The sequence below is a fragment of the Alosa alosa genome, chromosome 23 (genome assembly GCF_017589495.1).
Source record: "Alosa alosa isolate M-15738 ecotype Scorff River chromosome 23, AALO_Geno_1.1, whole genome shotgun sequence".
Classification (NCBI taxonomy): Eukaryota; Metazoa; Chordata; class Actinopteri; order Clupeiformes; family Clupeidae; genus Alosa; species Alosa alosa.
Window position 1 is genome coordinate 28,448,966 of NC_063211.1, and position 20,900 is coordinate 28,469,865.

The 20,900-nt window shown below is 40.9% G+C and overlaps 2 protein-coding genes across 3 annotated transcripts; both read right to left on the reverse strand.

Annotated features, from left to right (window-relative positions):
• Positions 1-1,294: 1,294 nt before the first annotated feature.
• Positions 1,295-6,056, reverse strand: pou4f1 (POU class 4 homeobox 1). Its single transcript, XM_048235212.1, has 2 exons — positions 4,088-6,056; positions 1,295-3,663 (listed from the first exon to the last, which is right to left on the reverse strand). The coding sequence occupies exons 1-2, from the start codon at positions 4,208-4,210 to the stop codon at positions 2,692-2,694; spliced, it is 1,095 nt and encodes a 364-aa protein (XP_048091169.1). The 5' UTR covers positions 4,211-6,056; the 3' UTR covers positions 1,295-2,691.
• A 234-nt stretch (positions 6,057-6,290) lies between these two features.
• Positions 6,291-19,490, reverse strand: obi1 (ORC ubiquitin ligase 1). Of its 2 annotated transcripts, none has more exons than XM_048235211.1 (6): positions 19,416-19,490; positions 17,517-17,652; positions 12,904-12,995; positions 11,722-11,943; positions 9,585-9,673; positions 6,291-7,923 (listed from the first exon to the last, which is right to left on the reverse strand). In XM_048235211.1, exons 2-6 carry the CDS (start codon positions 17,599-17,601, stop codon positions 6,768-6,770), a joined length of 1,644 nt encoding a protein of 547 aa, XP_048091168.1. In that variant the 5' UTR covers positions 17,602-17,652; positions 19,416-19,490; the 3' UTR covers positions 6,291-6,767. The 2 variants fall into 2 exon arrangements, with proteins under 2 accessions (XP_048091168.1, XP_048091167.1); XM_048235210.1 differs by lacking the exon at positions 19,416-19,490 and adding an exon at positions 18,692-18,913 and having other exon boundaries at positions 6,293-7,923.
• Positions 19,491-20,900: the final 1,410 nt, after the last annotated feature.

Sequence of the window (20,900 nt, forward strand, 5' to 3'; positions counted from 1 at the left end):
GGGTATTTCAATTTAGCAGTGAGGGAACTACAGTGCTTGACAAGAAGTCTAAATAGAAGCGTTAGGTTTGTACACTAAAAAGATTATTATTATTATTATTATTATTATTATTAATAATAATAATAATTATATTTTATTATCATCATTATTTTTATCATTGTAAATTAAACAGTCATATTTTCAACTGGCTCTACAATGTATACAATGTATCCAAGTTTCCAAGTCTGATTAATAAACTAAATTAAGTTCCAGTTTTTATATAGATGTGGTTTGAGTTGGCCATACGGTTTGTACAGTAGGCCTACTGTAGTCTGAAGTCTGGTTTTCAGTCTAGACGGAGGACTCAGCAGACAACACAGGATCAAATGAAATATTAATACCCACGACAAGCATGGGGATATTAAAACAGAATATCAGATATCCTAAAAAGCCGCCATAATATTATTATTATTATTATTATTATTATTATTATTATTAATAATAAAGCAGGCATCGTAGCTCTTACTTTTTCTACTTAACCAACGTATCTTGCCATATAGTCATTCTGCTCCAATAGACCTAGTCCATCCGGTTATAACAGTGCGGGGGTAACTATTCTAACTTCGGTTGACTGCTTGTGGACTAGCAGCAAGCTAGAAAGAGTTTGTGCCATCTGTAGGCCTATATTATGCTTTTGCAATAAACTAGTCTGTTTGCAGTCTGCAGTCTCATGCAGTCTGAATCCGGTAGTACCTTTCTCGTTACAGACTTAAACATGTAGGCTATGTAAGCCTATCTAGGCCTAGCGGGCTAGGGCCACATCATCTAGATGCCGTTATAGGCCCACTACAGTCGGTCTTATTTTAATTTTGTGATAAGGCTATAAGGCTCTATAAGGCCTCATGTCATGTGACGAATAATAAAGGTGCATTGAACATTTAATTTCAACTATTCTACTAGCCACTTATTCTTTCTTATTCTTCTTAGCCTACTAGGCTACTGCTACTAGGCTACTACTGTTGAGCTGCTACTCATAACAATATTGATACTACTAATTACTACTACTACTAGGCTACTACTACTACTACTACTACTACTACTAATAATAATAATAATAATAATAATAATAACAACAACAACAATAATAATAGCCAATAATAACAATAATAATAATAATAGAATAACAACAATAACACTATTACTGCCACTAATAGGCTAATAATAATAATAATAATAATAATAATGAAAAAAAGAAAACAAAAGAAAATCTGTACCACTTGCACACATTGAACCAAGAAGACATTTTTGATTTTTCTTTTTCGTTCATTTATTTAGAAGATCGCTAGGAACTCGGACCCCTCTGCTTGGATTTGGCTTACAGAATGATGGACAGAAGTTGGAGTGAGTGCATGTAAAACTGAAAGAGAGGACAACAGAGGAGACAGCTCCACGGACGGATGGGTGCACAGGTATGAAAGTGTGACACACATGTGGCCTCATTTGTAAACATACGTGTGCACAAAATAAATTATTACTTACACAAAGTTTTTTTCTTAAGTCTTTTTTTTTTTCTTTTAACAATTAACACGACAAACAACGTGGTGTCAATGTGTGAAAACAGGCATTTAACAGTGATTTTACACCAACCACAAAGGCCTACCAGTAGATACTCTATGTAGTGCTTCTTTTTTTGTAAATGCATAGAATGTTTGCACTGCAAACCAAAATATACAAAAGAAATAAAGATTCTCTTTTTTGATCTTTCAGAATACATTTTCGTCTGAATGTATAAAGTATACTGTCTGAGTCATGCGAGTGTTAAATAAGTCCATCACTGGACATTTTCGTTGGGCAACAAATACCTATGACAACAAAATATTGAAACATCTGTTTTGGATGAAAAGAAAATTTGGACTCCTCTTATAGTTCTGTGAGCAAGTGTTATCATTTGTATATACACAAAGAATCGAATATAATCTAACCAATCTAAACAGTAAATTTCAGTGCAAATTCAAAATAAACACGGGTGGTGATGGCCAACCTCAGTTTGCCCTCAGAGTAGGAAAGGGACTTATATTCTATCTCTTCTGCCGTGCCTTTTTATTTGTTATTCTCTAGTGAGACAGACCTTTGGAACACCAAATGAGAGAACTCGTTGATAATTGGTTAAGACTGATAATATGGAGCCTGCTTTCGGGCATATCCAAACTCAGTAGCATCTGAACGCTTTTACAAACAGATAAATAAATACATACATATTTCAGTAAATAAATAAATAAATAAATAAATACATAAATTAGTAAAACAACATATAGCGCTAAACAATGAGGTAATCCTTCCATGGCTGTTTTGATCATTTAAAATATGCGTTACTGGAAAAAAGTAACTCGATAAAAGTAAAGCTTAACTTCATTTCGTATCGCAATGTTTTTTTTTTCTCCAAAAGGCAGAGATCACTAGGACTGTATGTGTATCGCCAGAGCAACTGTGAAATTAGTTGGTCTGGATTACCTGTTATTTGCATACTTCACATTCACCAGTTTCGTGAAAATAAATCGGTGGGATTATCAAACTTCACAAAACCGAGTAAGAATCATTTGTCTGTAGCCACACCGCTTTGAAATTCTTCCGCGTCAAAAGCAGACTGAAAACGATGTTTGTGTGTATGTTCCTTGGTCCCCAAATGCAGTCCAAACAACACGTGTTCATCCATCAGTGGGCTGCCGAAAACTTCAACCGCTTTTGTTTTTGTCTTTGGTTGCAAAACCATACTCGCACAACGTTCTTTTTCAGGTCCAATTTTTCTGCTATCGCCGCTATCTTCTCAGAGGACGGCCGGGGTTGCACGGCAAAGTAAGCCTCCAAAGAACGTTTCTCTGGTGCTGCTATTGACGTTCTCTTTCGCTTCTTCTCGCTTCCATTAAAAAGGTCGGGTTTGTTCATTTTCTCTCTCTGGGCACCCTCGGCCTCTTCCAGCCATGCCTGTAGAATGGGTTTGAGTGCGATCATATTGTTATGCGACAGAGTTAACGATTCGAATCGACAAATGGTACTTTGGCTTAGCGAGCCCACACCGGGAATTTTCAGGTTAGCTAGGGCACCGCCAACGTCCGCCTGGGTAACCCCGAGCTTGATTCGTCTCTGTTTGAAACGCTCCGCAAAAGCCTCTAGCTCCCTTGGGTCTGTGTCCGAGTCAGTGATTGAGGGCAGTCCATTGTTGAGTCCCGGTGCGCCCTGACCACCACCATGGTGTCCGGGCAAGAGCCCGTGATGTGTCAGGGGCGAATTCATGTTCATAGCAGCCTGATGAGAGAGGTGGCTCAAGCCGTGCATGTGCGAGTGTGGGTGAGCCGAGGTGGAGATCAGACCCCCGCCGCCCCCACCACCGCCACCTCCGGCCCCGTCGTGCGCGCTGGTCATGAGGCTAAGCGACTGGGAGTTGATATGGTCCATGAGGTCCGGAGGTTCCAGGTTCTGGTGGGGATGGTGGTGGTGGTGATGATGGTGATGGGCCAGTGGCACAGTGGAGGTAGAGGAGCATGGCACGCTGTTCATGGTGTGGTAGGTCGCGTCCGGCTTGAATGGGTGAGTCTTGCCCTGAGACACCGCGATGTCCACGGCCGCCAGAGCTTCGGCACGGGCCAACAGAGTTTCATCCAGACTTGCGAATATGTTGTTCTGCAGCTGCAGCAGCCCAAGAGAAAGCGGCGAGGAAACGCAGAGAGAGAAAGCAACACAGAGAAGCGGGCAGATACATAGAGAGAGGGAGGAGAGGGGAAAGTAGAGAGAAAAGGAGGTTGAGGAGGAAAAAAACAGGAATAAATGGATATGTCAGCTGGGGAATACTGTCAACACATAACACATAGAGAATATTCCTTTTAGAAGCTTCGAGTCATAAAAATTAATACAAAAAAGGGTGAAGTCGGAGCCTTCACTGAGCATGGCTTTCAAAAAAGATCACAGGCGTTTCAGATGATTGCCGTGGAATACATGAAAAAAACATTAAGCGCGCAGCTTGGCAGAATGTGCCTTGCAGCGCTGTACAGCTTCCACGCGCCTCGTCTACCGGAGAGGGACAGCGAAAGAAGTTTTTTAGGGGGATCTTTACCTGTGGAGTTTGCAGACAGGCTCTTCGGATGGCTTCTGAGCTGGAATGCAGAGTCGTGTACTTGTGCTCCGGTAAGGACGGATGCATGGCGAAATGTGCCTGTTTACTGTTCATGGACATCATGTTTGCGAGCTTCTCCTCTTCAAAACCAAATAGATAAAGTGCCCGAGAGTCGAGGGGAGAAAACAACAACAGCAAAGGAACTGTCAAAAAAACAACTCCAATAAACAAATCCCCTTTCGGTGTGTGGGTATGTGTGTGTGAGTGTGTGTCCGGCGGTAATGATGCGCAGCTTCGAGCCCACGAGATGCAGCGGAGATGCCTGCAGTCTCTTGGTCGCGCGTGTCTGTCTGCCGCTCGGCAGCGCGAGGGATGAGAAGTGCTCTAACACCTGAGCCCCTCAGATCTCGTCAAGCGAGCGCGCCTTCTCTCGCGAGACATGGAACGGTGCAGCCTGACAGATAACGGGCCTGTTTCGAGCACAAGTGACTCTCGCCTCTCCTTCTCCCCCTATCTCCCAGTTCTGGTCTCATCTCCTGTCCTACCCCCTTCTCCCCTCCGGCCGGACGAGCACGAATATGAGCGCAGCAAAGGGCTCTAGTCTACACCTGTGGATGAACCACGCATGCGTATACTCTAGAATGCGTTTAAATAAAATACATCAAAGCCATGAACCACGTGCACCGGTAATTCTAAATGACATTTCAGTTTTTTTTTTTGTAGTTTTTTAAGTTGAAAGGTTTTGACTTTTGACTCATAAGTGCCATGACACAATTCGTCCATTATTTTTTTCTTTTTCGTTTTTTATTATTAATTTTTATTTTTATTATTAAATAGGCCTAAGCTTCTCGTTATACAGTGCAAAGTGAAAACGAGATATTCTGTACCCAATTCACATATTTCAGGCTAGAACAACATATTTTACACCACAGTATTTTGCAAATGGCCAATTGCCTTACATTGTTCAGGTTTCCAGCGTCCAGCTCTCCAAAATAGCCAGAGACACCGAAGACTACAGAAGTCGTTTGCATAATGTGCAAGCCTGTCATGACATTCAAGCCGCAGACTAGTAGTCGAGTTAGCTATAAACTGGAAATGACTTCAAACGCTCCTGATCTCTCATATGTAAAATGCCGTTTGCCCGCGGGCCAGTCCGGCAATTAGGGGCTGCCCACAAGAAATCGTGTTCTTATCCATGCCCAAAGCTGGCTTCAAAAACTCGTCATGTTATCGCCAATGCTCTAGAGAAAATATTGACATTGATGTAAAGGCAAGACACCGCAAAGACCTTCCTCACAGAGGTTGTTGTGCAACACGGCACAATGCCTTGATTTAGTATGCAAATTTAACGATATCATGTATATTTCACAAACCTCTAATCACTGCATGAATTTTTAATTGGCTAACCGTGGTGCGTTTGAACAAATGAAGCGTTAATTCATTTGGATGTATTAATTTCTTTAAAGACTGTGTACAAGGTTACGGTGGATATTAAATCAATTTGTTTAGTTCTCATCTGGCGATGATCACGCTTTAATGATGGGTGCATAAAAGGCCAATTTGTATCAGTCGAGAAGTTGGCGCCACCATAAAGATGCGCGTGCCAGGTGGTGATTATTGTCAGACCGGTGTGCGAGTACTCATTGAGTGTAGGTATGATGCAAGAGTAGAAGAGATATTAAGACTTGTGTCTTTCTGCAGCTATATGCTATTAAAAGTCACTGTTTTACAGCGTTATTGGAAGTACAATTATTAAAAACTGCTGCGATGTTGCAACTCTAACAGCATAATTTAAAGTCTCAAAAAGTTTGCCACTATTCTTGTGGATTGTCAACATCTTACGTTCAGGCGTTTGTATTTTAGAGGCCCTGAAAGTGTAAAAACAGGTTTAAGAACGCGTTAAGAAAATTAAGATTCAGGAAACACAGAGAATACAGATAATTAATGAGAAGTATTATCTTTTTTGTTATTCCCTTAAAGTCTTAAGAAAATAACCAAAATGGAAACAGCTACGTTTCCACAACACAAATGATCAACTGCATATTTAAAACTTCAAGTTGCATTTAAAAATAGGTGGCATTGATTGAAAGAAGCAGATACACTGTAATAATGTACAGAGTAGACTGTAGAACATACCTGATAAACATAAGGCTACCATTTACTGCTTTTTATTTTTATTTGTTTTTTTTGTTGTTAAAAATTGTTTACAATGACATGATTATGTGGGTAGTGTGGTGCTGAATCTTGAAAATAAAGAAGTACAAAAACATCTCCAGTTTGTAAAAAAAAAAAAAAAACACACATGCAACATCACATATTTTCATTTTTTGAGATTGTCAAAACAAATGATTTAAAACCATCCTGTATTCACTTTACGCTATCAGCTAAGCATTCATAATTGGCAAAAGGAGACTAAAGGCAACTTCCAGGACACAATATCAGAATACTGAGTGGCCTATAAGAAATTGTGTAACTTTAATAAAAAGCCAAGATTCACTCTCTGCTCAAGACCTTTAAACCCCCAAGCCTTAGGTAAGTTCAAATGTCACTCTAAAAGCAGACTGACTGCTAAAAACTAGATATAGGCTGGGTGCGATCATAAGCCTAAAGGCTTAATCTGGGTCATTTATCAGCTGATCACATTCACCACGGGATGTCATGAGGGAAGATCGAGGGGCATTCAGCTGCATTTGGACAGCTTGGATGGACTGGAGGCAAGAGGGTCGCTGGGACACCTGCGTTTGGTCACTGGGGCTGCAATCACTGATGATGATGATGACAATGCTGATGATGATGATGGTCTTATCCCGACAGAGGTCATGAGGGTCACCTTGGGTCTATATAGCATTCCCTGCCCACTTTCCTGTACGTCTGCCCCCAACCTTGAGGTGGCATCTGTGCCGGTGGTACTGGTTTTATCTAATAACCCCAGTTCAGTCTTAGTGGTGCCAGTGGTTACCTGGCCACTGCTATGCCCTGCAGTGGGCAAAGGCAGGCGAGCTCCAGCAGCTCCACTTGGGCCTTCGCCATCAGAGATCAGGGAGTCCAACTCACTCATCTTCTCTTGATATGCTGCATCCATGCAGGCCTCACTAGAGGCGCTTAGGACCCCTGTGGTGGCGTGGGGGACGTCTGAGGACTCGACAGTGTTTTTTGCTCCTCTGAGGGACTGCTGGGTGACCCACGGTGATGCCAATGGGTAATTTTTGGAAGCTACAGGTTTTTGGTCAGTGGCTGCAGAGGCTTCACTGGAGCCACACCCATCGAAGCTCAGCCTGCGCAGGTAAGAGAGGGGACCTCGACCCTGGCCACACCCACGCCTGACCCTCCCCTCACTCTGCACCAATGGGCTTCTTAGGCTCAGGCTGTGGAAAGCTGCGGAGGGTGTGGTTGGGCTGGCAAAGCCGGCCGAGGACAAGCTGACGTCTGTGTGCTCTCCGGCCTCCCCCCTGGCTCTGTGGGGGGTGGCAGCGTCCTGGAGCAGTTGTTCGGACATTGTTGTCGCCGTCTGCAGAAGGCCCTGGTCCCAAGACGGCACCCCGTCCAAGTCTGTGCGCACCAACTTTTCCTCCATTCCACTCAGGCTCCTCCGCATGGTGGTGATCCGATCACCCAGGGGACGGTCCGTCTGGAGGTCCCCGACCCATGTGCCCTCAGCGTGGGCATCCTCCTTGGGCTCGGTGGTGCCTGTGTTGGCATTTGCCACCTGGTCTCTCTGTGCCTCCAACTCCTCAATGTAGCAGTCGCTCCGCTCCAGTGCCCTCTTCAAGTGAGCCACGTCACGTTCATACTGCTGGATCTTGGCCTCAAGAGCTGCTACAGTGTATCTGCCGTACCTGAATGTAATGCAAACACGTTATATAGCAACACAATAATGCTTACAGTAGTCAAATGTATCCTGCATATGCCTTATTAGATTCATTATGTGCAATAATGTACATAAAACTCACAAATATGAATATTACTCCACATTAGAGCTGTTTCATATCATATCATACGTTGTATATTAAGATTATTCTTCTATATCTAAGAATTTTTCATATATGCAATATGCTGACGATATGTTTGCTTTCTGCATTTTTCCATATGCAAAAAGACATGCATGAACATCTTCTCCAGAGCTGTGAGTTTTTTTTGTTTGTTTTTTAATTGAACTGAATTTGCTGTATGACTGGCGGAAGTGTCTGCTATGACCTGACGATGTTATCTGAAATGTTGTTAATGAATAATCAATGATAATCAACGCATTTTTAGAACAGCACAAATTGCATGTGTAGAAGTGGAGAGTTACCTATCTATATATAGTCAATGAGAGTTACATCAAAGATTGCCTGTTTCCCCTGGATACAAATCAGATCAACGCAACAAGATTCCCGATGTTTGCTAAATTGACACCGTGCTATCTATAATTGTAGGCTTAAGGCCTACCAGCAAACTCCGTCCCATCTGAGCAAATATTTTCAGCAGCTGGACTGACAGTAAACCTATTGCCCCACACCTCACCCCAGATATGTTCATTTCTGAGTGAGAACATATAAACTAACTCACCTGTAACTTTAGGAAGTCGCTGTTTTTTTTGTTGTCCAGCTCCAGCCCTTTTTTTAGCCTATATGTCATGTTGCATAGCCAACCGCTTGCCAACAAAAAAAGTTGCCGTGACTATCCAATGCAGTTTAAAAACTTGAATGAAACATGGCATTAGGGCATGTTTTCATATTTTTGACTTTTTCAATAGTCATTTATTGAGGAATGTATTAGGTCTGTGTGTGTTATCAAAATGTGTGTGGTGATGGGGGCGGGCGGGTGAAGTCCGGGTTTAATGAATAATCGATTATTGTTCATTAACGTTAATTAATGTGGAGTCGATTAAGAAAATTCCTGTAAATTTGCAACCATAACCATAACTGATAATTAGGTGCTACCAATAAATAATTCAAGACATATCCAGACATAAAAAACATCTTTAAAGGGTCACCTGCCAGGTTATAACCGAAGTGAAATGAAGACTAAAGAGACGAAGTGATCCAAATGATAGAAATGAAAATGCAGGAATATATTCCTGCAACTACTACTTGAATCACACCATCAAGATGCTTTATAGAAAGGTTTGACCCCCAAACCAAGTGTCAGAGGAAGATGATAACTAGGAAATGAAGCCATCACTGTCCAGCCACCACCCCTTAAAATCTAGTGGCCAGAACCCAGTGCTGGTGAAGAAGTCCATAATCTTAAGAGATATCCATAGAACACAAATGGGAACAGGATATTTTTGCTTTTATTTAACTTATTTTCAATATTAACAGACAGGCAACTTATTAACCTTCATAAATGTACTAAAGTATACATGTTTACAAGCAAAACCCTGATTGGGCAGATATGTGTAGATGCCTTTTTAAAACAAGGAAAGGGCGATGACTTACAGGTAGATTGAATACTTTTGAAAACCACTGTATTACTGCCATTAATAAGAACTTATAGAGAAGATCAGAATACTCACTTCTGTGGAGAGCGGCTCTCCACCTCTGCCTTCAGACGCATGTTCTCCTGGACAAGGTCCACGTTCTGGGCTCGCAAGGTTTTGTTTGCCTTGAGAGGAGAGAGGGGGGGAGAGAGAGAGAGGTGCACATTTTATTTTCCTTTATTCAGCGTTTTTAGAGACATAAAGCCAATGGTACACTCCTCGTCTGGCATCCACAGCCAGTGCTTCACCCCACAGGAGAGTTGATAAGACTACTAAATCTTAAAGTTAGATTGTGTAAATAAAGGTGAATATAGATCGAAACACAACCCTGAATCTGTCCATAGTGATTTTCAAGGTCTGTACAGAAAATTAAATGTAGAGACCTCCAACTATATCCCCATCAACAATTCTTCTGATTTTTTGTTTACTTCTGCATTGTATTCCTGGTCATATTCCAGCATTAGCCATGTCTTGTATATTTTCCAGCCCTTGACATTTATTTTTGTTTTACAGTCTGAAAACACATTATCTGGGCAACAATGTTTCAGGATTAAAGGCGCTCCAAGCGATGTTACGTGGATTCTAAGCTCAAACATTTTTAGTCACATACAGCAAACATCTCCTCACCATCCGCTAGCTGCCCGTCCCCTGACTATGCTGTAAAAAAAGCCCAGGCTCAAAAACGGCTACAAAAACAGCCTGGTCCAGCCTGGACCATGAAACCTAGCAAACTGTTACAACCAATCATCAGCGAGATGTGTGTTCAGGAGAGTTTCAGTTGCACAGAAGGGATAGGGAGGGAGGGGCATCAATTGACGTTACCCAACCTCGCTTAGAGCACCTTTAATATTTTGAGAAGTATAATTTCCAAGGCCAGACCAAACTTTTTCAATAATTTGGAAGAAAGTGCAAAAAGAGTGACATTGAGGGGATTTGGTATCAAACAATCACTATTACTTTAAACACTATTTTATCAATATTGTGCCAATATGTGTTTTCCACATACAATGAGTATGAAGATAAAAAGATAAAACCAGGGAATGTTATGATTTTCTGTTATTTTCAAAGGACTAAAATAGTATGTAAAATAGCTAGTAGGCAAATGTAAATCTATATGGAAGCAGCTCAATGTATAGACATTTAGTGTACAAAGTGCCAATTTCACTGCCAATAAGTTAAAGTCATTGTTTTACCTTAGGGACAAGATTTAAAAACCACTGCTGCTCCAGCTTCCTCAACCCCCATTATCACAAGTTTGAAAGTGGTCTCTCCCCTTCCGTTACATAGCCAGGATGGCAACATTTGAGGGCAAAAACTTTCCAATGTTTCACACTCAAGTTTTTGACAGTTATGAGTGCACAATTCGGGTATTTGCAGTGCACTTCGTGTCATCATAATCAATAGTGTGAACGCACTTATGCACTCAAATTAGGCATTTAAAGTATAGAAGTATGTGGATTGGAACAGTGTGATTTTTTTTATTTTTTTTATCACAACCTGTTTTATCCTTAATATCTTCCTGTGAATGTGTTGTAGAGACCTTGATTATATGGGCACAACATTAATAAAGTAGTGTATTTGCAGACAGAGTACTGATTGATGCCATGTGGGCCACAAAGAGCCCAAAGTTTACAGAGCCCCTTCAGATCACCCATTTCATTCTTTGTTCCAAATCAATCAGCATGCAGTACAAACTTTTAATGGTCTTAATGAGAACATGTTTGTCTTCCATCTTTTTAATATATCAATGTCCGAACATGGCCTCCAAAGACAAAAAAAATTTTTAAAAAAAAAAAAAATGGCCTAAACATACTGAAAAAAAAAAAATTTCAAAATCTTAGGATTAGGAAAAAAAAAAACAAAAGCAAAATCTGAGGTCAAGGCAACCATTTTCTCTGATTTGACACAAATGACATATTGAAATTTAACAAAAACTCTCATATAATTTCTGCATTGTTTTGACAGCCACATTACCAACAAATCACCTATTACAGGCTGGTGTCCAATTCAGCACAGATATTTCATCATACAAAAATGTATCTAACATTAAAGCAGCATTATCATCACATGCAAAAATGGCCAGAATCATGGAATGGTACGAATGTAACATTGTCAGCATCTGTTTACAGATACAATCCTGATGGGCATCGAAGGAGCAAACACGTGACCTTACCTCTTTCAGCTTCTCCATGTCCTGTTTGACCTTCTCATAGAGGTCGGTGGCTGCCCGCAGCTTGTCGGCCCATTCCTCCAGTTCGGTGAGGTCGAGGCCCCGGTCCTCGCTGCAGGACACTGATACAGCGCGGGGCTCCAGGACCGTTTCAAGTTGCATCTCAGAGGCACGGTTTTTGTTTCGCAACTCCTCATTTTCCTTCACCAGGCTCTCGATTTCATCCTGAGGAGCGTCGTTTGGCACGTCACACCGAATGTTAACGAATGAGAGACAACTGGAGGTTGGACTGTGCTACGGCGCATCAATCAGTGGACCATGGCAGCAGCAATACAAAGGTCACAGGTCACACTATCAAGTACTCGGGAGCACTTTACAGATAACATGGTTACCCACAACTACTTTACTTTAAAAAAACACTAAATACCTATGGTCTAAGGTTTGCTTTCCTACTATATATATCATATGGCATAACACAAAAGTATAAGGCTCTTGAGACCTGAAAGCTATGTACTACAATGTAAATGTAAATTGGTAAAAAAAGGTTTATAGGCCAAGTACACTTGCAGGAATTTGGTCTCTGCATTCATCCCATCCGTGAATTAGTGAACACACAGAGCACACAGTGAACACACAGTGAGGTGAAGCACACACTAACCCGGCGCAGTGAGCTGCCTTGCTACAGCGGCACTCAGGGAGCAGTGAGGGGTAGGGTGCCTTGCTCAAGGGCACTTCAGCCGTGGATGTGGGCATGAGAGAGCAGTGCTCAACCACTTCCCCCGCCCACATTTTTCCTACTGGGTCAGGGATCGAACCGGCAACCCTTCAGTTCCAAGCCCGAACCCCTAACCAGTAGGCCATGGCTGCCTCATAACAATTAAGTAATACATATCCATGGAGCCTCCACTTTCCTTTAATGTTTACTGTTCTTGTATAATTCAGACAGGTCCTGTGTATACAATATTGATTTTGTGTCATACAAAGCATCACAACTGTAACATGACATTTGTATTGGTTTTATTCCATCTAACATGCTGTCTCTTATTGATGTTGTGAAGACTCATCTCTGCAAAAAGTGCAATCGTCATGCCACATACTTTTTGTATTGTGTATGAGTGACCAAAAATAATATTTTCACTGACACATGGCATGTTCCTGAAGCAGATGGACGGTCAGGTAATATACCTCATACTCCTTCAGCAGCAGTTCTCCTCTGGTCTTCCTCAGACGTCTCTTCATGGTTGGGCTTGCAGGAGCATCACCCTCATTTGTCGCCCCTGTGGAGTGAAAAAAAGCCATAAAATACAACTAGAAAATGTAATTTCGAGGAAATTACCAGTGCATGAAAATATAAACATACTGTATATTAACATAAAATGCAAAACAAACTTTTATTTGAAAAAAGTTGGCAGGAGTCATAGTTGATAATAACTGACAGTTGAACAGTTAAATAGTTGAGTAGTGTAAATAGTTAAATTATTTAATAGTGAATTATTGTAGTGAGGACATTTATTTTGAAACTTTGAAATTTCTGGTTCTGGCTCTCTTAAGACTACAGATTCTGTTGAACAGAATCTGTAGTCTTAAGATAGCCAGATTTTATGCTAAAATATATAGTTTAAAAGTTGAATGTAGATAGTGTAAGGGATGTTGATAGACAGAAAGTTGAATGGATGTTGGTAGGCAGATTGTTTAATGCCACGGTTGTCAAACTGGGGTACGCGTACCCCCAGGGGTACATGGACTGATTTCAGGGGGTACGCAAAAAAGATCTAAGTCATTTGCCTTTTCAAACGTTTTCTTTATCCCACGTTGGTAACTTAACTTCCGCATTTGCACTGCACATTAAAAACTTATTTTCTCCGCATTAACAAAATATTCGAGAGTGGAGACAGAGAGGGTAAAACAGCGTTTCTTAAACTGTGGGTCGCGGAGACATGACGTGAAAAACAGAAGTTTTTTAAATTTATTTTTTTATCTGTAGCCTAGGCCCAGGTAGCACCCAATGCGCAATGGACGCACTGTGTTATTCATAGGGAAGCGCTTGTGTCAAGGCAGCTTAGTTAGTCCCGACCTGAATGAGATTTTGAACGAGGTTGTGAGAGTGGTGAATTTCATCAAGACCCGGCCGTTAAAAGCGTGTCTATTCTCCGCACTTTGAGAGGAGATGGGAGCTGACCAAAAGGCTGTACTGTTTCACAGCGAGGCAAGGCTTTCCCGAGGTAAAGTGCTGTTGCGTGTTTGAGCTCCGAGTCACCTCTTCTTGGAGGAAGAGCGCATGTTTGAATCTGCAAGCACGTTCACTAATGAACATTTCTTGACGAAGCTGGCCTATCTTAGCGATATATTTGGAAAGCTCAATGAGTTAAATCTCCAGTTACAAGGCAAAGACAAGCACCTAGCAGATAAGATCACTGCATTCAACAAGACGATTGTGTGTGAGATTAGGTGCAGATCTATTTAAAATCATTATATTCAGCACATTTGTAGGCCTATCATATGTTGACTATTGATGAGATTTGTATCATATGTTTATGATCCTATTTACTATTCTTGACAAAATTGATAAAAATAAATATTAATAAAAACAATTAAAAAAAAAACTTGTTAACAATTGGTGGTGTTGGGGGGTACTCCAGAAGATCATAATGTCTCAGGGGGTACATGCCTGTTAAAAGTTTGGGAACCACTGGTTTAATGGATGTTGGTGGATAGTTTAATGGGTGGATGAGTGAATGGTTTGAAGAGGATGAATGATTAGAAAGTCGGATGGAATGTGCCTTATATCCTTGTAGAATGGAGAGACACAGAGAGAGTTGGCCTAGTTGAGCAAAAAGCAGTTAATACAGTTTAATAATCAGTTTAACTGGCCATTTGATGGGTCCTAGTTGAGCAGCTGGAAGTTGATACAGGTGCAAATCAAATTAATTAGTCCATTGTGATGTCATAGTGCCCATGCAAAGTCTATGGGGAAAAATAAGCTTGTTTTTTGTTAATATCTCAAAAAGTATAAAGTTTACAAAAGGGTCATTCCACGTCAATTCAACCAGGGCCCACGCACTTAGGTCTCAAAGAAATCTGAAAAAAATTACCAGGTGTACCTATGTTATGTTGGCTGGGCTCTGTTTAGGCCTTCAGAAGACATATTTGTACTCAACATAGGGTCTTGATTTATTTCCCTTATTGAGATCAGTAGAAACACTCTCACAAAAAGCAATGAACAGAACATACATTCATTCAGGGTCTGAACAGCAGACCTCACAAAAATCATTTGGTTCTCATTTTCAGAGCACCCAAACACCTTGTGGGAATATACAAAAACATTTTTTATATTGTTTCCTTCACTCTCCATGATCCCTTCTTTTTAAAAACACCAATTTAACTCTACACAAAACATATTGATCTCAATGGTGCATTTTGCCCATGTTCAGGGTGGAAAATAAAATAGAAAGATTTGCATAAGTCAAATTGGTGTTTTTAAAAAGAAGGGATCATGGAGAAAAAAGAAAAAATATTTTAAAAATCATTGTATATTCCCACAAGGTGTTTGGGTGCTCTGAAAATGAGAACCAAATGATTTTTGTGAGGTCTGCTGTTCAGACCCTGAAGGGATTTCTTTTCTGTTCATTGCTTTTTGTGAGAGTGTTTCTACTTATCTCAGTAAGGGAAATAAATCAAGAGCCTATGTTGAGTACAAATATGTCTTCTGAAGGCCCAAACAGAGCCCAGCCAAAAACTCCAATACAATTTTGATCAACTTTGAGGGACAGTTATGACCATGCAGGATCATCCAGTCCAAATGAGACAATTTTGCTACAAAATATTCCTATTGATGTACCAGGATGCAAAATTTGAGCCTCCTACATGGTTTAGTTCTTGTGCTTTGGGCTTGTGAACTTTGACAAAAAAAAGAGGCCGAACAAAAACGACACCCCTCCTCCCCCTGTAAAACTGGCTGCATCTTGGAAAGTATTGATCTTACATAAAAGTAATTGTACAATGTCTCTCCTGGGTAACATAGGTACACCTGGTAATTTTTTCAGAATTTTTTGAGACCTAGTGCATGGGCCCTGGTTGAATTAACGTGGAATGACCCAAAAGTGAAAAATACATTCCTCAAGTATCCTTTTCAAGACCTACGTTACAAAGTTTGAACGAAGTTTCTACGTTAAACAGTTGAAGCTGAATTAGACGCAGAAATTTGGTGGGAAGAATAACTAGAAAAGCATTTCCTGAAGGAAATACAGTGCATGAAAATGCAGAAAAATATGATGTAAAATATCATACAGAGTAAAAACAAACTATATTGGTTGCTAGGTAGATGAGGTTTAATATAGTTAGAATGACTGAACAGTTAAATAGGTGGATAGTTTAAATGGTTAAATTATTTGCTAGGTAGATGAGGTTTAATATAGTTGGAATGACTGAACAGTTAAATAGGTGGATAGTTTAAATTATTTGCTAGGTATGAGGTTTAATATAGTTGGAATGACTGAACAGTTAAATAGGTGGATAGTTTAAATGGTTAAATTAGTTGCTAGGTAGATGAGGTTTAATATAGGTGGATAGTTTAAATGGTAAAATGATTTGCTAGGTAGATGAGGTTTAATATAGTTGGAATGACTGAACAATTGAAACAGTTGAACAGGATGTGTATGTGAATGAGACTGTATGCTTAACCCTTAAAGGAGTACCATCACACCGGTGTGATGGGAATGTTGAGAAATGAACGTTCTAAAGAATATCTGGGTTCATTGACATAACATAGAATTTTAGAACCTTCAATTGTTGCGGAACTTAGAATGTTCAAAAACCTACACCTTCAAGGGTTAAAGCCTGAGAAACTGACAGTTGATGCAGGTGGCCTGGCCACCTGGCAGAAGATTCTAATTGCTGTGATGTCATAAAGGCCTAATAGTTTTTAATTAATAGTTTAATCAATCAATCAATCAGTTTAACTGGCTCTTTGATGGGGCTTAGTTGAGCAGCTGGAAGTTGATACAGGTGCAAATCAAGTTAATTAGCCCATTGTGATGTCATCAGCCCAATGTTAAGTCTATGGGGAAATTTTGAATAGTTTTTTATTAATAGTTTAAAAAGTATAAAAGTTACAAAGATGAAAAATACAAAGCCCAGATGTCCTAAGTAAGGTATACGTAACATAGTTTGAATTAAGTTTCTACGTTAAATGGTTGAAGCTGCATTAACTGAAGAAGAAGAAGAAGAAGAAGAAGAAGAAGAAGAAGAAGAAGAAGAAGAAGAAGAAGAAGAAGAAGAAGAAGAAGAAGAAGAAGAAGAAGAAGAAGAAGAAGAAGAAGAAGAAGAAGAAGAAGAAGAAGAAGAAGAAGAAGAAGAAGAAGAATGCATTTTCATGCACTGTAATAATAAGAAGACTTCGGATAACAGAACAGTGCATTTTCATGCACTGTAATAATAAGAAGAAGACGACTTCGGATAACAGAATTTTTCATGTACTGTAACCTGTTCAAATGTAACATACTATACATTCACTGCTGGTATAATCATAATAAATGCAGTTAAGAAATATCAAAGTGCCTCAATATTGTTATACCCACATTAGAAGAGTGCAGTATAAAACATTGTGACTATCTGATACGTTTAAGAGTTACACTTATAAAAAGAGAGTGAGGTCTACGTGACCATTAGTATGGCCTAATAAAGTTCTTGGATTCTGCATTAGTTTTCAAATCCTAGATCTGTAGAGAAAATGTGAGCACACACAGACACAGACGTTTTAACAGCAACATCATATGAATGACTCCCTCCACACATCTCACCTATGATCTCCTTGCAGGGGTTGTCAGGGGTGATGGGCACCCTACAGGTAGGACATTGACTGGCCTTGCTAAGCCAAACCTCCATGCAGATAGAGCAGAAAACATGGTGATTGCAGCACACCACTGGCTGACGAACCTGCATTGAACACGATTGTAAGTATAGCATATGAGCTGCCAAGACTTTTCCCTCCAAACATACAATGATTGCATTAATCTAGAAATGTGCATCTTAAAATGTACATTTAATGCATGCATATTTAAAACTGGGGTAAAATGTAAAATTGGGGTTAACAGTGAAGTAGGGCCTACCATTGAGTTTTATATGAAGAATGCAGGCAAAGGCTGGAGCCCTGCACTATCCCCTAACAAACCAAAATGAAAGCCAAAGCCCATTAAGTCTACCACTTAGCTTACTGTGTTAACTTACCCAGGTTTGTCACCTCACCACCTACAGTAGGCTCATATACCCATACAATGTTTGCCATTTAACTAATGCATTTTAATAAAATAAAAGTAGCCTAAAAGACAAGTAACATTGATACACTGTTCCAAAAGACAAGTAGCCTAGCTCTTTCCCCCTATTCACAAACAGGTAATCTTGCCCATTTCACACCTTGTAAGCCAGGTGTGAAAGCAGTCAACCCACTCAAATCCACATGCAAGATCCACCTCTGGCCATATTTGTAGGACGCATGTGTCTGCATAGGGTTTACTTTGTGAACAGACATGCGTCCTGGGCCACAATTGAGGATGTCTTCATAATACCCTGCATAACAAGCGCCAATGCTTCATTAGGCTAGGCCACACACTTGCTTTTATCATATATTGATACAATGTTTCCGTCAAGCCTGAGTAAAGTAGTATGTTACATATTGGCAATGTCCCATAGTCAACGCTAAGTTTACTCAACTGAACTGTGTTATACTCGCCTTTCGGGTAACTGTGACACTAATCATAACTGAGGAGTGTTTTAATGAACATAACCGTTTTTATGTACATTTGCTAAATATCATTTTTCCTCTATCCAAAGCAAAATAATTGCCTTTAAATTAGCATGCACACGTTAGCTGCTAACAGGATAGACGCAGCTGTTACAACCCCAGGAAATCCAGTAAAATAATACATAATAATACCAGTAATAATACCTGTAAAATAATACAAACGTGTTAGCCTACCTTTCCGAGGCAAATCTGACAAGAAATCGGCAGTGTTAAGGATATGGTGACGTTTTGGTAGTTCGCCGCCATGATATTCCACTACGACGGCCAGCAGTAGGCTACACACGTTTCAGACAGACCGATAGAAAATCCCTCCAACACAAACAAAGCACGCTTCCCATCACACATAAGTACGGAAAGTCGTGAGGGTGAAACTTCACTGCTTGAAACCCGCGTTCATGAACATCTGACAATTCGATCGGTTCAACGGAAAACCAGTAACTGCATTTTTATTTTATTTTGGACTAAAAAGGTAACATATAATAATAACAAAAAACATTCGCTAGGCCTACTTGTACTTTTTGCATTTTAGGGGCAACAAAATGAAAACAGTATATTGCCTGCTGTAGCCTAACACACGAAAACATGCTCAGTGCAATAATTCATTGTGAAATCATTACAGAATGAAATGTCCTTCCATACCTATCTTGCAGAGAGACATTTGCAGCAGGCTACCAGACCGCATCATGCGCTAACACAATTAGAATTGAACTGCCGCAAAACAATCTTGTACATTGATTGCATCAAGCCGCCTGTTAGTAGCCTACTTCCACTAGCCTTCACTGCTCTTATTAGCTGCGAGTCATTCTTATCAGCAAGCTTGTTTGTGTGCCTCGGGACAAGCTCCGAATCCTCAAAGTGGAGTTAGAAAGGCACAGCACTGGCTATACACTTTACGCACCTTCGTGAAACTGCCGAGGTGTTGTTAGAGTAGGCCTAGGCCTACAGCACAAACTGGACCAGAATGGTCAGGTTAAATTTCCTACTTGTGTTGATGTTTGTAACAAGCAGTTCTGGAAGACCATTTTATTCATCTATTTTCTCAATTAAGACCATTGATTTCAGTAGTGAGGTCAAAATACTCAAAACTGAAAATATTTAATTTATGTAGGCTATACACACACCCATCACACCCACATAGGCTACCACATATAGAGTGACGACCCACCTCATTCCTCCAATAATGGAAGTTTGAGGAATGCGAGTTTTGACACTATGATTTGATTAAATCATCATGTTTGATAACAGCAAAATATTCTTTTGAAGATAACAGCGTTATTGAGGGTATGATCATCACCTGTTTTATGAACCATGGGCATATGTCTGAATAGTCTGATGAGGAGAGAAGATGTGTGTGTGTGGGGGGTTGCAGCATTCAGACGTGCTCTGGTTTCTGCCAGCATTATATTTCAGCTGAATATGTTCCGGACGACGCTTTGTAATCGTTCCATCATTAATTGGTGACAGTCAATTAATCACAGCCGGTTCATACTCCAGCCCCTATTGATCTCGTCCCAGGCCTTATTTTTCATCCTTAAATGGCATGGACGCCAAATTTGACTTGGGGCGGGCCAAGCGGAGGGTGGCGAGGCGATGACCCACCCGGGGGGGATGGATGGTGTGAGGGCCCCGCACCCCTGCCGAATAGCATCTTTACCATTTGGGCCGGAAAGGTTTAGACTGCCCTAAGAGCAGGGCGGCGTGGGGCCCCTTGCACCGCCGCTCTGCTGACCTTTTCTGTTTAAAGCTTAATCACTGACAAATGCTTACATTAATTAGCACTCGCTCGCCTGCACCGATCGCTCACTCTCGTCCTCGTTTGCTCGCTTCCTCATACCCCCTCCTGCCCAGCACAGCACGGCACCCCACCCAGCCACCTCCCCTGCTGAAGGGGGCCCTGGCAAAACAGACACAGTGACCCTCTCTCTCTTTCACACACATGCACACACACACACACACACACACACACACCAGAGAGCTCCCACACACACTCCTGCTACACTTCCAACCACTGTGTGAATTTTTGGTACTAAACAGTATGGATGTATTTCAATGTGTGTGTGTGTGCGTGTCTGTCTGTGTGTGTGAGCTGTGTGTGTGAAAGCTGATTATACACCTCTAAGGGTGGTGATCCTATTCCATTCTCCTGCAGGTTTGCGAATTGATTAGTGCCAACCCTGGCGGTGATCACCGTGGTGATGAGGAGAGCACCATGGTGACGAGGGGGTCTCTGTTGTGATGGGCCCCATCTCCTGAGTTTCTCTCTCTCCACAGGTCTGTGTTTGGGCAGGAGAGCAGCTGGTGGTTCCCTGCCGTGCCCTTTAACTTCAACTCTCTCCATCCTCCAACCTCCAATAATAGCCTGATACAGAGATACATTTTTAAT